At 51.2% G+C, this 13,743-nt stretch overlaps 1 protein-coding gene across 2 annotated transcripts; it reads right to left on the bottom strand.

The window, feature by feature from the left end:
• Positions 1–124: 124 nt before the first annotated feature.
• Positions 125–11,642, bottom strand: DNAJC16 (DnaJ heat shock protein family (Hsp40) member C16). Of its 2 annotated transcripts, none has more exons than XM_066563885.1 (14): positions 11,452–11,642; positions 10,163–10,229; positions 8,976–9,306; positions 8,546–8,730; positions 7,406–7,510; positions 6,655–6,813; positions 6,173–6,303; positions 5,761–5,944; positions 5,404–5,586; positions 5,106–5,182; positions 4,776–4,856; positions 4,590–4,688; positions 3,985–4,155; positions 125–3,566 (listed from the first exon to the last, which is right to left on the bottom strand). In XM_066563885.1, the coding sequence occupies exons 1-14, from the start codon at positions 11,610–11,612 to the stop codon at positions 3,170–3,172; spliced, it is 2,331 nt and encodes a 776-aa protein (XP_066419982.1). In that variant the 5' UTR covers positions 11,613–11,642; the 3' UTR covers positions 125–3,169. The 2 variants fall into 2 exon arrangements, with proteins under 2 accessions (XP_066419982.1, XP_066419983.1); XM_066563886.1 differs by having other exon boundaries at positions 3,985–4,152.
• Positions 11,643–13,743: the final 2,101 nt, after the last annotated feature.

The following is a 13,743-nucleotide window of genomic DNA, read 5'->3' as shown; positions in this document are numbered from 1 at the left end:
CTAGATTGCCTGCTGGTGAAATAACCAGGCGTTTCCTATGGCAGGAGCAGTTTAACACTCCTGAAATTTCTGAGAGGACATGGAGGTGAGGTTAGTTTGGACATGGAGACGCAGAGCCACCTCATCACACATTAAAATAGTTTATTTTGGTTGCGAAACTGTTATTGTCTTAAAACAAAATGACATCAGTGCCTGATCACAAATACAAAAACAAAACAAAACCCCCCAAAAATAAAAAAGACAAGTTTGCCAAATAAGTTAATTTCCCCCCTCCCAGTATCAAAAGTGCAAAATAGGTACCTAGTTCTCAGTCCTACTTGTCAGGCTGCGCTCGTGTCCTGGCTCCTGGTTGCTGTGGGTGAAGGGCAGAGACAGGGACAGGGAGGAGTTTGGGAACAATCTCCACTCTGAGGCCTGTATCCCTTTGCCTCAGCTCTGAGCACTGTGCCATTGCTCAAATCTCACTAGGAAAGTGCACTAGGACCCAATCTCCTCAATCTTTGGATAACAAATCACCGCGTGCGGAACAGAATCACAAGTGTTCAGAAAATGATGGGGTGATGGTTCATGGCTACTGGGAGAGGGCAGATCCTGGGATAAGCAGCTCTGACCGTGGTCTCAAGACAGCAAACACCTGGAGTGCCATGCTGGCACTGCAGCCAACTAAACCAGGGGGCAGAGCAGCTTGGCTTTTGCTTCAACTTAGGCAAAATTTCCATAAAAATCCAGGAGCTGTGCTCCTGTCCAGCCCCAGCCAGCACTGGTGGACTGATGCAAGCACTCCCTGGCTGAAAGGGGAGGTTACCTGTGCTAAAAAGAAAATAAACCCAATGATTCTGGCAGCATGCAACACACAATGGATGTGAAGGCCATAAAGCCTTCTCCCCCCTTCCTCAGGGTTGGGCTGAATTCCCTCACTGTACATAACTAGGCACTTTTTTTCATGAGTTGAGGGTTTTCTCCTTGTTTCTCATCAGCTGAAGAAACAGCAGAGAGCCAGAGAGCATTCTTCTGCTACTGCAAATGTTTAAGATGTTATGTGGAGCCTTCTGCTGGGCTAAAAACTATTCCAACCACATCCTGCATGGCAAGCTGTGGGAAAAGTGCAGGAGTGCTGCAGTGATTGCTCCAGTCAGGTGGAAATGAAGTCTAGAAGCATCAGGCTGGTGTTTCACTCCCTCTCTGCTCTCTGTCAGCGCTGCCTGTGTGCCTTCACAGGAGCTTCACAGGAGCTCCTGGGCAGGGAGAAGACATCACCTTCCTTCCTTCCCTCTACTTTAGTGCCTCATTCCGTGGCCTAGAGTGCATTGGGCTGGAACTAACTAACCTCACATAGGGATCATTTGCAGCATCGCAGCCTTTATTTGAAGCACGTTGTACAGGGGATCTGAGGTACCTGTGGGGGCTGGAGCATGCCAGTCTGCTCTCGGGATGGGGAAATGCAATGAGGCAAGGCTTTGGGAGCAATTAGGGCACATAGGGAGTGCAATGACTGGAGCATTCCCAACTTCTCTGCAGGATTAGCAGCTAGCTCAGGGGTTGGCAGTTATTCCTACTGAATGGCTGCTCTGCTAAGATGGTAACTAAAGTGGCAAGGGCTGAGTCTGGAATTAACACCATGTGTTCACTGAGTGCTCCGTGCTCTAAGCCCTGTGACAAAGGCCACTGGCCTCCATCCCTGTGCTTGGCAATGCTGGAGCCTGATGGTGCCACAGGGTTCCAGATCCACGGAAGGAGAAGGCCTGGGCGCCAGTGTCAGCCCTGGTGCAGTGAAAAGGAAGAACAGACCTCACAGGATTTCAGTCCTTGCCACAAAGAGAAGCCCTGCTGCCTCGCTTGGCCACTCGAGGAGTGTTAAGCAGCCACCAGGCTGCTGCTTATCATCCTTCTACCTTACCCAGAAAGGGGCACCCTTTCCCTGTGGTGCTGGAAGCAGCTGTCAGGACGCTATAGCAAAGCAACATGCAAACCCAGGGCTGTGCAGCTGCTCTAACCTCACACACCCCCAATGCTTCCAAAAGATGAAAGAAATACCCAAGCAAACAAACACAAAGCCACGAGAGCAGCCTGAGTGTGCAGAAATGGAGGTTTGGGGTAAGAAGGAAATGGGTGAGAGGCTGAAACCCAACATCTCAACCTCCAACTAAACCAAAGGAGCTTCACACGCACGCAACAGTCTGATGATACAGCACTTCTGGGGCAACATTTCAAGAATACAATCGTTGAAGGATGAGGTTCCTTGATACAAAGGAAGGTTGGTTTGTACTACAGCTGGAAAGGTGTTTGCAAGGAGTCCAGGTGACTCCCTGGCAGCTACGTAGTTTCTTACACATCTACTGGCTCATAGCAGCTCACGCCTACAATCTGAGGACGCAGGTAAAGTTATGGCTCTAGGATACATCGTCTAAAATCGACAGAAGCAGAAAAGGCATCTGAAAAATCAACATGACATTTAAATGACTCAACACTTTGACAGTATTTTACGGCCGTGCCCTTTTCCTCCCTGTTATGGTTCAGCCAGTGAAGCTGCAGGTGGAACCATGACACGAGGAGCATGAAACATGCAGATCGCCCACGAGCCTGCACCATGGGGGGGTCCCAGCTAAAGTTTGCTACAAGGGAGATGCTCCTAACTGGATTCTGCATCACTTACCATGGGGAAAGCCGAGAGAGTACCACTGCCTGGTGGGAGGAGGCCTTTCGGAAGGGCAGGGCCTGGAGGGTCTGCAGGGTCTTGCCAGAGTTACACCATGCACCATGGGCTAAGCACACGGGGACGGGGAGGGAGTACCATGACCCAGCCTGCATCACCGGCCACAGCTGGTCCGGACCCAGGGAAGTCACGGATTTCTTCAACTGAGGTAAAACAAGAGGTGGGATGGGGGCGACTCGGGAAGCAGACGTGGCAGGACGAGAGGGGCACAATGGGCTTCTTGGCTCTTGGGTTGTACAGCGTCCAAACGCACGGCGGGGCGGTGGAGGGCACACGGGTGCGCTTGGCTGCGCTCCCGGGCTCCAGACATGGGAGGTGTGTTCTAATTGCCGGCCCCAGGAAAGTTCATCTAAAACCTAAAGTCCATTCATCAAGCTTGTTCGAGTATTCCTGGAAAGAGCTGTCCCTTGTCATCTTCATAAAAAGTTTGTCCCCTTAGAATCTCTGTAAAATTCCTCAGTCTAGTGCAGGCCACGAGGGGATATAGAACCTCTGTAAGGAACCCTCTAGAAGGCGTTCCATCCAAAAGGACAATTTGTGTAATTTGTTTTTAATGGATCTAGATCCTGGGCTGCAGGAGGATTTCCCTCTGGCTTCTGCATGTTGTAAAGCATCATAATCCTCGCACGATCCCAGGGTTCCCCCCTCGTCCCCTGATCTGTGAGGCTTAAAGAGGCAGAAGTATTTCTTGTGGCCGTTCAGAGCCAGGACATAGCCTGTGTAGTCACGCTCGAGGAAATGCTTGTCGTACTGGTTTGGGATGGGGGCTGCATCCTGTGCAAACTCCAGCAGATACTCCAGCCACTCTCGGTGCTTGTCCAGGCTGAGGAAGGAGAAGTGAAGAGAGCTGCTCCTGGGGAAAGAGCAGAGAAGATACTGGGATTAGCATGTGTCCTGGGTCTGGCTGGATTCCTACTGGACAGGTAAGGAATTGTCAACAAGGACAGGGCAGTGCTGTGTTGCTGCAGCTCCTTTTTCAGCTCAGTGTATGCAGCACTGTCGTGCTTTCTATTTTTTAAAACATGGGTACAGTCAAGTCTGGCCACCACCACCAAGTCTGGTTGGGAACAGCCTCTTGGTTTTTGGTGGCTCATTGCCACTGATGAGGGCAGAGGCTGCTTTGATCACCAGAAGCATTCACTCGTGGCAATGGAACCACCCACACTCCTGACATGTCACCAGAGCAGCATCACACAATAGCAGAGCAGAGCAGCATCACTTCTGTTGCTGGTTAATACAGCAACAGAAGCCTGGGAGAGGGCCCAGCCTACCCTGTGAACATGTAGACTTCCAGGGCGAACTTCTGGAGCAGTGGGGTTTTGGTGGAGTTGGACAGGATCAAGACGACGTTCATGTGCCCCGGCCTCAGGCGCACCAAGTTACTGGTGTAGTTGATGTCTGTTAGCTCAGTCACCTCAACAAAGCTCTTTTTGGGAATCCTGCTGCAACAAAAACACCGAGTGAAAGGGGGGCAAAGGACTGGGAGCAACTGAGGATGGAGAAGTTGGGAGTGCATTTGCCAGCCTGTTATGCTGAGCCATCCCTGTGCCCTGTAGCAAAAGCCAATGTAACTGGTGCAATAGCTCAGTTTGCACCTCTCTTAAGGAGTTGGTCAGACCTTTACCTCTCCCCTGAGGACCCTCTCTTGGGCAAACTTGGTGGGAATTGTTTAATAAGCAGATTAGTGTCCCCTTGTCCTTGCTGGCTGGGTCCTGGCTGTGCACTGGTCCTCCTTCCTTGCTGTGCCTGCACTGCCCTGCACAACTGCACTATGTGCAACTTCAGCACTTCTCTGCTCTTCACTAACCCTCCCTGCACAGGTGCTCCCTGAGCAATGCTTCTGCAGAAAACATTCTGGAAAAGTTAGAGAGGGAACCTGTTACTCTCTTTGCTGAAGCTCACGTCGTTCTTCTCCGTCTTTGCGGCCGTTTCTTCTTTCCCCGAGGGTGGAGCGTCCCTTGTGTCACTCGAATCACTGCAGAGGAAAGTCATTTTGTGTGTGTTTAAGGCCTTGGGGTTGGACTGAAGAGCTACCCCTGAGGGCATTTTGGTGCATACTCACCTGAAAGCCTGAACAATAACGGTGCCAAAGAGAATGAAGAGCGCAGAGAAGAGCAAGGACAGGAGTGGCATCATTTCTCGCCTGAGGGAAGATGTGCAAACAGCGGTCAGGTCTGTGAGTTCACATTTTCTGCCTCAATTTCAGTTCCTGCCTATGTCAGATAACACTGTGTGCCTTCCCCAGAAACTCAGCTTGTTTCTTGGGTCTTAAAGGTCATCATATTTTTGAGTGCTGTCCTGCTCCCACCCAAAAGGATGCTAAAATTGGATCTGTTTTAAAATAAGATGACAAGGAAGCTGTGAATACCAACAATGGATGCCCAATCCATACCAGTTACTGTGAAACAAACTGTCCCACCAGTCTGAGATGTAGTCCACTGTGGAGTAGAACCATCGGATAAGGAACATCTGTTTGAAAAGAATGAAAAGCAAAACATGAAATGACAAAACTGCTATAAAGAGCCCCAACAGGTTCACAGCATGCCATGAGATTCCTTCTGTAAGCAAGAAATCTTCTAAGAGTTTTGCTTTGTTATTTTAAAATATAAATAATGCCTCTGAACAACCATAATGGGACTGTCCACAAAGGTAACACGAATGTCAGGCATCTGGAAAGGCTGTGCACTTACAGGAGCAAGCTCATCATTCAGGTCTGCCACAACGGTCTCTGATGACAGAAGACCAGGGTCTGTTCTCAGCTGGTCCAGGAGATCCAGGAGGATGAAGTTGTCCTCTTTGCTGCCTTGCCAGGCCTCCTCCAAGGCTTTATAGGCTATCTTCCCTGCATTATTGCGTCTCTCCAGAATGACCACCTGAATGAGCCAAGAGCATGGCACATGTCAGAGAGGAAGGGGCTTTTGTTTTCTTCTAGACAGATGATTCATTTCAAACCACTTCCCAGAATCAGGTGTCACATCAAGGTACAGCATCAATTAAATGACAGGCTAAGAGAAGAAGGGATTAAAAAAATAAAAGGAAACCCTCACAGCTGATCTTCCACGATACTTCTCCTCATCCATCAGCAGGGCATCTGCAAATTCCGGCTGCCGATCACTGTAGATGTGCACAAACCTCAGCGTGTCTTTTGTGTTGGCCACAGCAAAAGTCAAAAATGACTCATAAGCCTCAGCAAACTTCTCTCCTTCCTCAGTAAGCAAGACCACGCAGTGCCTGGGTGACACAATGAGATGCAGATTAAGAGCCAGTCTGGAGGTGAGAAGGAATGACCAACCCCTCTCCTCTTGGCAGAACAATCCTGATGAGCCCCAAACCTCTCTGACAGCATGGATATTGAGCATGATCCAATGCAGTCATTGCTCTTTTCCTGCAGAATCAAACCAAAAGTGACTCTAGGAGCAGCCCCAGAGCCTTGGGAAATAAAATGGGAACCCCTCTTACTTCCGCTGACGGTGAGATTTCTTCACAGGACACAGCTCCTGGAACAGCCTCTGGCTGGTGAGCCTGGCCACCATGAGGAACTTATTCTGGGAAAGGAAGTCATCAATGAGCTGCTTCTTCATTTCTCGTGCCTGGCAAGGACCAAGAAAGCAGAAGTCGGAAATGAGAGGAAGGGGAGGGGAAAGCTGTTGGATGTTCCTGGAGAAGGCTGCCAGCCCTTGTGGTCATCCCTGCAATCACCCAAGATGTTTTGAGGCCCCAAGACTGCAAAGTTACAGGTGTCCCTGCTCCCCAACAGGCTTGGAGTGCCCCAAGCTTCTCTTGTCCTAACACTCTCTCTCCTCCTCCAAAGCCTGAGTTTAAACTGAGAACAAACACTCTTCCTCCAAACTGCACCACTGACCATGCCCTCATCACCAGCTCGGTCAGAAAAGCTCTGTGCCCATTTTCCCAAAACTGTTGGAGAGGGCTCTGAGTGATACCTGCACAACGTCAGCGGGCCGGTCGATGTGCTCCTTGAAGATCATCATGGTGGGAGTGTAGACGTTGATGTTGTACTGGCTGGACAACTCCTCGGTGCCTCGCAGGCCGACGTACACGTAGCCAAAGGACAGGTAATCTCGGTAGGCAAAGGCCGTCAGCTGGCCAGGAGGAAATCCCCAGCACAGTTATGTTATAGAGTAAGCATTTGCTCCCCCAAGTGCCCGTGGTGACTTTGCTCCAAGAACACATCCCACTGTTTGAATCCCATCAGATGTGCTGTGAGAGGTACAAGGCCTTCCTCTCCCTCATTGAACCAAATTTTGCATCCTCTTAGTCATTGTGCCAGGAGTCTCCACGGATCCACAGCTTTATTTACAGCCTGACATGTTGTAGGGTGGCAGGGGCTTCTTAGGAAATGGGATTTTCAGCAACCCAAATTAGATATGCCACAAACACCTCTCATTCCCAACAAAGGTTGTGCACCTGTGTTGCTGCTACCTCTGAAACACACCTGCACCTTCACACCCGTGAAGGGTAACTGTGTCAGGATGAAGAAACAAACAGACTCCTTACAAAGCTGGTCACCTGGCAACATCATTTACAACCTGCACAGATCAGCTTGCTCGCCTCGAACCAGTCAGTGGTGTCTGGAGGCATCAGTCCACCTCTGCTCATGGCAGTGGCGTTCTGTAATTTGGAACATCTGGATTTATAAGCAAGTCAACAATGCAGTGAGAGAAATGGCATTACCTTGTATAACAACGGAACAACTGGCATGTGATCGAAGAGCAGCACGTGGGGCTTGTTGTCTTTCCTCCAGTGGGACAGAAAGCGGATGTAGTTTTTATCTGTAATCTTTAGACAGAAGCAGAACGTCAGTTTAACCTCTGAGCTGTCAGACAGCAGCAACACTGCAACAAGGTGTCTGAACAAGGGCTGAGCCTGAAAATGCTGTCCAGATGTTGCAGGAAGCAGATGGTGGGTTGGTCTTTCCAACATATATTCCTGATTAACGAGTGAATTAAAACCATCACTCTTGGCCTCCCTCAGCCATCTTAGTTATTGCAGCCTCTGTTGATGCCATTCCAAGTCAATGCCAACATCACTGTTATTCTCCTGTTTGTTGGGATCATATTATTTATATATACATAAAAATGGGAAGCCAAGGTTTAAAAGAAACCTGAGAGCTCCAGTAAACTTGCTCTGTTTCAGGTGTGCTACCTCTCAGAAAGTACATAAATGGTTGCAGTTACTGTAGAAGGGGAAATGATCTCTATTCTTGAGGCGAGAAGTTCAATAACTCCCAGAAGACAAGTCAAGAGTCTATTGGGGCAGGTGACCCCTGGTAAAGATCCCAAGGGAAAATGGGGTGGGGTGAACAAGGCCATGAGCAGAGGCCAGGCAGGTGAGAGTGCTGTGGGGGCTGACCCAGCCACATCACAGAGGTGGTGGGCATCTTAGGACTCTGTCAAAAATCACCAGAAGGCTGAAACACGGGAATATATTATCAGTTAGGAGATTTTACTTATGACTTTGAAAGGGCTCGTGCTGTCAGTTCATTTCAAAGGTCTGAAGGAAAACTGGACAAAACAAACGGGACTCTGTGTCAGTGAGTTTTAGCAGACATGACCTATGAGGTAGTAAGTGGTCCCTAATTTGCTGCCACTAGAATCACTGGTGTGACCATGTAGTAGCAGGATCCTCTTTTCAAGGACTAGTGTTACAGAGCTGTGGGGTGGGAACGCTTCTGACAGCTCCAGGGTTTGGAGCTTTGTGCCACAGATCAGCTTGGAGCCTGAATTAAACAGATTAACCACCAAAACAGCCAAGGAGAGAGGGATCTCCAGGCAGAGAGGAGCAGCAGCATCTGACACCCCTGCTAGAACCTACCTTTTCAACAAGATTCCCTGGCAGAAGGTTCTCCACGAACTGCCGCAGGTTTTCCCGAATGACAGCGTTGTGGAAGAAGGTTATTTTCCCATTAATGAGCCCTAGCAGGGTCGGAGTGCTGTGGGCACCCAGATGGTGGGCGAGGCGCCGTTCGTACCCCGCGTGAACGACGCCGATTCCTGCTCCTGGAAAAGGAGAGCACCGGGTTCACCTCTAAGATCCCCCACAGCCCAAATGCCCAGTGCAAAACTGATGACCTGCTCCTTTGCCCAGCACCCTGCTTTGGAGTTAGGAATGTTTGGGAGAGCATTAGGATAAAACCCTGAGGAAATCCACAGGGTCTAAACTGGGTCACACAAACCTGAAGGCAAACCACTGCAGCCTTACGAGGCGAGGGACACAGACCCAACCCCAACAACCTCATCCTTACCCAGAGCCTCCAATTCCTGAGCCACCTCCTTCCACACGGGCTCGATGTGGATGCAGCTGAAGCACCAGTCTGAGGTGATTTTAATGAGGTAAGGTTTCTTGAAGCTATCTGGCACGATTTCATTGATGTAGTGGGAAAAGTGGAGCAAATACTTCTCGTCGGAGGTGTCGCGCCTCTCAGAATTGAAAGGGAAATGGAAGAAGGACTCATCAAAATAGAAGCCATCGTGGAAGCGGTGGAACTGGCGATGCTGCTGCTGAGAGAAGCCCTGGCTTTCCCCAGCATCTCCGTAGCGATCAAAGTTTGCCCTCTTTTCCTCGTTGGAGAGAATCTGGAAAGCAAATGATGGAAAAATGATTGCCTGAAACCATGAGGGGCAACTGCCCTGACTGTAATCCCTCAGTAAATAACATAAGGAATGTGCAGTCTTTGCTGCAAATCAGACAGATAAATATTTTGGAAAAAGGAAGCATCACATCCTTCTCGGCTCACTGGAGTAAATAGGGGTAAAAAACCCTCAAAGCCCAAAGAAAAGGAGCCCCTAAATCCAGACTGCTGTACCCACTTCTGTAACCAACAGCTCTTCAGGTTACATCCTGTGTTCTGAGCACAAACACTCTTTTCTGGCTTTTGCTGATGTCTCTTTAAATCTGGAGGGTTCATAAAGTGCCAGAAGTTTCACTGAGCAGCCAGAAGCCCTGCAGAGAAACTGCATTTTTTAGCAGGGAAATAAGGATTTATTTTGATTTCCATGGGCTTGGCTGCCACAAACTGGAGTGACCAATTTCCAGAAGGTGCAAATAACTACTGCTAAGAATAATTTGAGGTGACTAAATCCCTGTGATGATGAACGTTGCTTACATGACCCCAAAATGCTTTTATGTATGTGTGACACAGTCAAGACGCCGGTCAGCTGGGCAGGGCTTGGGGAATACCCACTCCTTCCTTCTTTGAGGCTTTTTAGGCAGAGCAGGGCAGACCTGTAGCAAAGTATTTACAGCAGAAACCATGTTGGTGACCCCAGTAGCTCTGTTAACAAAGCTGAGCAAATATTTGGGTGGGTAATGTCCACCTCCACAGAGTCAAGCACCTTTCCCACACATACATACACTGGAAAAACACATAGCCATGTATGGAAAACTAAGGTCACTCAACGATACCAGGAGTTCACAGGAAGCATGTGTTACCTCATAGGCCTTGCTAATCTGGATGAATTTGTCCTCTGCTCCTGGGTCCTTGTTTTTGTCAGGGTGCCTGTGGGGCAGAACCAGAGGAAAAGGGGTCAGTGGGGGACCTGCTGGCCTCTGTTTGGAGGTGAGGAGGACATGGGCAGTGAGGGCGTGCACTGACATCCCCGAGGCTGAGGTCAGATTTAAACCAAACACATGCTGTCCCTGCCCAAGCCCCATCCCAAAATGCAGTACTGGGATGTGGGCTGTGTGCCTGTGGACCAGTCCCTCTGTCTGCTCCATCCCCAGCAGCCTGAGCCCAGGACATGGAGCGTGTCTCCTTCCTAGCAATGCCTCCCTTGGCTGCTGCCCTACATAACTACCAGGTTCTTACTTGAATCACCTCCTGCCATGGCCTCGGGGATGTCTCACACAGAACAACATGGGCTCTAAAAGCTGCAGGTAAGCCTACTTTATTAATTTTATTTCTATGCTGTAAGCCTGCCCCTCACCACACACCACCTGCATGAGGGGTGTGATTTGTGCATCCAACACATTTCCCTTCCACAGCAGAGCGACTGAACGGCCCTTGGACATCCAGGTATCAAGCTGAGACTTCAACGCTCGTGTATTAGAAGTTCCCAGGGAGAAATTTTTCTCCCCACAGCCAGACTCCAAGAGAACTTTCTCCCCCATCACTTGACTCTGGGAGAACTTCCCCTTGCAGCCAGACTCCAGGAGAACTTTTCCCCCCACAGCCAGACTCTGGGAGAACTTTTCTCCCTCTAGCCTGATTCTGGAAGAACTTTTTTCCTTTGTAACCAGACTCTGGAAGAACTTTTTTCCTGTAGCCAGACTCTGCAACAATTTTTCCCCCACAGCCACACTCCAGGAGAACTTTCCCCTCTGTAGCCCGATTCCAGGAGAACTTTCCCCCACCCGTAGCCAAACTCCGTGAGAATTTTCCCACCCTAGCCAGACTCTGGTAGAACTTTCCCCCCTGTAGCCTGATTCTGGGAGAACTTTCCCCGCTGTAGCCTGATTCTGGGAGAACTTTTCCCCCTCGTAAGCAGACTCTGAGCGAACTTCTCCCCCCGCAGCCGGACTCCAGAGGGTTTTACAGCAGTATCGCCGGCATGGAGCATCTACGTGTGCCAGGCTGACCGCCGGCCTGCGAGGACGCCGGGGCGCACAGCCAGGCGAGGCGGCTCACGGCACCGCGGGCCGCGGGGCCTGCCGCTGGCACCGAGCCGGGGCCGGGATCCGCTCCCGGGGCCGGGCGGAGGGGGTGCAAGGGCAGCACGTACCATTCCCGGGCGAGCCGCTTGTAGGCCTTCTTGATGTCGGCCTGGCTGGAGCTCCGGCCGACCCCCAGCACGCGATACGGGTCGAACTCGCCCGGCGCGGCCGCTGCCAGCGCCGGCAGCAGCAGGAGGAGCAGGAGGCAGCCGGCCCGTCCCGGCTCCATGGTCCGGCGGGCCGCGGGCGGAGGAGCGGACGTGCCGCCCTCCCGCACCGAGCGCCGCCGCTTCCGGCGCGCCCGCCCGCCGTCCCCATGGAGACCGAGCTCTTCCGGGAGACCGGGGCTGCCGGCGGCGCGCTCGGAGGTGAGGGCCGGCGGAGAGGCCGGCGCGGCTCAGAGGCTGCGGCAGTGCCGTGGCGTGGGTTCGGAATGGGGATGGTGGCAGCCGTGTCCTGGGGGGCATCGGGCCGGGGAGGGGATTGTCCCGCTCTGCTCTGCGGCGGCCTCACCTGGGATATTGAGGGCAGGTGTATGCACCGCAATATAAGAAGGATATTTAAGGTGTTAGAAAGCGTCCAGAGGAGGGCAGAGAAGCTGGTGAAGGACCTTGAGGGGAGGAGGAGCGGCTGAGGGCACTTGGTCTGTTCAGCTGACGGGAGACTCATCCCAGTTACACCTTCCTCTGAGGGCAACAGGAGAGACAGACCCTGATCTCTGCTCTGGTGACAGCGACAGGACCAGGGAACGGCTGGAGCTGTGTCAGGGCAGGGTTAGGCTGGATTTAGGAAAAGGTTCTTCCCCCCAGAGGGTGGTCGAGCACTGAATAGGCTCCCCAGGAAATGGGCACAGCACAGAGCCTGTCTGAGTTCAAGGAGCTCCAGGGGACATGATGTGAGTCTTGGGGTGTCCTCTTCAGGACATGGACTGGATGATCCATGTGAGTCCCTTCCAACTCGGCGTGTTCTGTGATTCTATTTTGGTTTTTTGCTAAGTTGTGTTTATCCAAAGTCAAAGACTTCTTTCTTGTCTCGTGCTCTGGCAGTGAGGAGGTTCACAAAGGAAACGGGGAGGGAGCACAAATGGGACAGGTGACCTAAACTGGCCAAAGGGACATTCCACACCACAGAATGCCCAGTGTATCAACTGGGGGGAGTGACTGGGAAGGAACTGATCTAGGTTCAGGAAAGGGATCTGACATCAGTCAGTGGGTGGTGAGCAATTGCATTGTGCATCATTTGTTTTCCCCTTTATTATTGTTATCATTATTATTATTGTTATTGGGGTTTTTTGTTGTTATTATAATTTACCATTACTACTGTATTTTACTTTATTTTCAATTATTAAACTGTTATTTTCTCAACATACAAGTTTTACTTTGATTCTCCTTCCCATTCCACGGGGTGGGAGGAGAAGAGAAGGGGGAAGTTGAGCAAGGAGCTGTGTAGTGCCTAATTTCCAGCTCAGCTTAACCTACCACAGCTGGCGTAGGGAATGTGTGTTGGATGAATGGGTGGTGAGGTGGATCAAGGGCTGTCTGGGTGGCAGAGCTCAGAGGGCATCATCCACTTGGAAGTCTGCAGTCAGTGGCTTCACCAAAGATCTATACTGGGTCCAGTAGTCCAGTCTTAATCAACTTGTTTATCTACGATCTGGACAGACTGATGGAATGTACTCTCAGCAGGTTTGGTGATGATATGGAACTGGGGAAGTGGCTGATCCACCTGAAGGCTGTGCTTCCATTCAGCAGGACTTTGAGAGGCTGGAGAATCGGACAAAGAGAAACTTAATGATGCTCAACAAGGGCAATGCAGGTCCTGCCCCTGGGGAGGAACAGCCCCAAGTACCAGCACAGGCAGGGGTGACCTGCTGGAGCATCTCTGCAGGGAGGACCTGGGGTGGTCAATGAGCTGTCCTGGAGCCAGCAGAGTGTCCTGGGGGCCCTGGGGTGCACTGGGAGGAGCACTGGCAGCAGGTCAGGGAGTGACCCTGTCCCTCTGTCCCTCTGCCCAGCCCTGGGGAGCACAGCTGAGTGCTGTGTCCAGCCCTGGGCTCCTTGCCAGGAGCATCTCCCTTGCTGAGGAAAGGCTGAGGGAGGAGGGGTTATTCTGCCTCGAGAGGGGCCCTCATGCCCGTCCCTGTCTGTAGGGAGGGTTCAGCCTCTTCTCCGGGGGGCCCAGTAATGGCACAAGAACAACTGGCAGGGAACTGATGCACAGGAAGTTCCATCTGAACATGAGGAAGAACTTTGCTGTGCTGGTGACACACTGCCTAGAGAGGGCGTGGACTGTTCATCCCTGGAGATATTTAAAAAAAAACCTAACAAAACACCAAAAGGACGGATCCTATTCCGTTTGCT

The sequence above is a fragment of the Molothrus aeneus genome, chromosome 21, assembly GCF_037042795.1.
Source record: "Molothrus aeneus isolate 106 chromosome 21, BPBGC_Maene_1.0, whole genome shotgun sequence".
NCBI classification, from domain to species: domain Eukaryota; kingdom Metazoa; phylum Chordata; class Aves; order Passeriformes; family Icteridae; genus Molothrus; species Molothrus aeneus.
The sequence above is the reverse complement of the archived record's forward strand: the minus strand, read 5'-3'. Positions and strand labels throughout refer to the sequence as shown.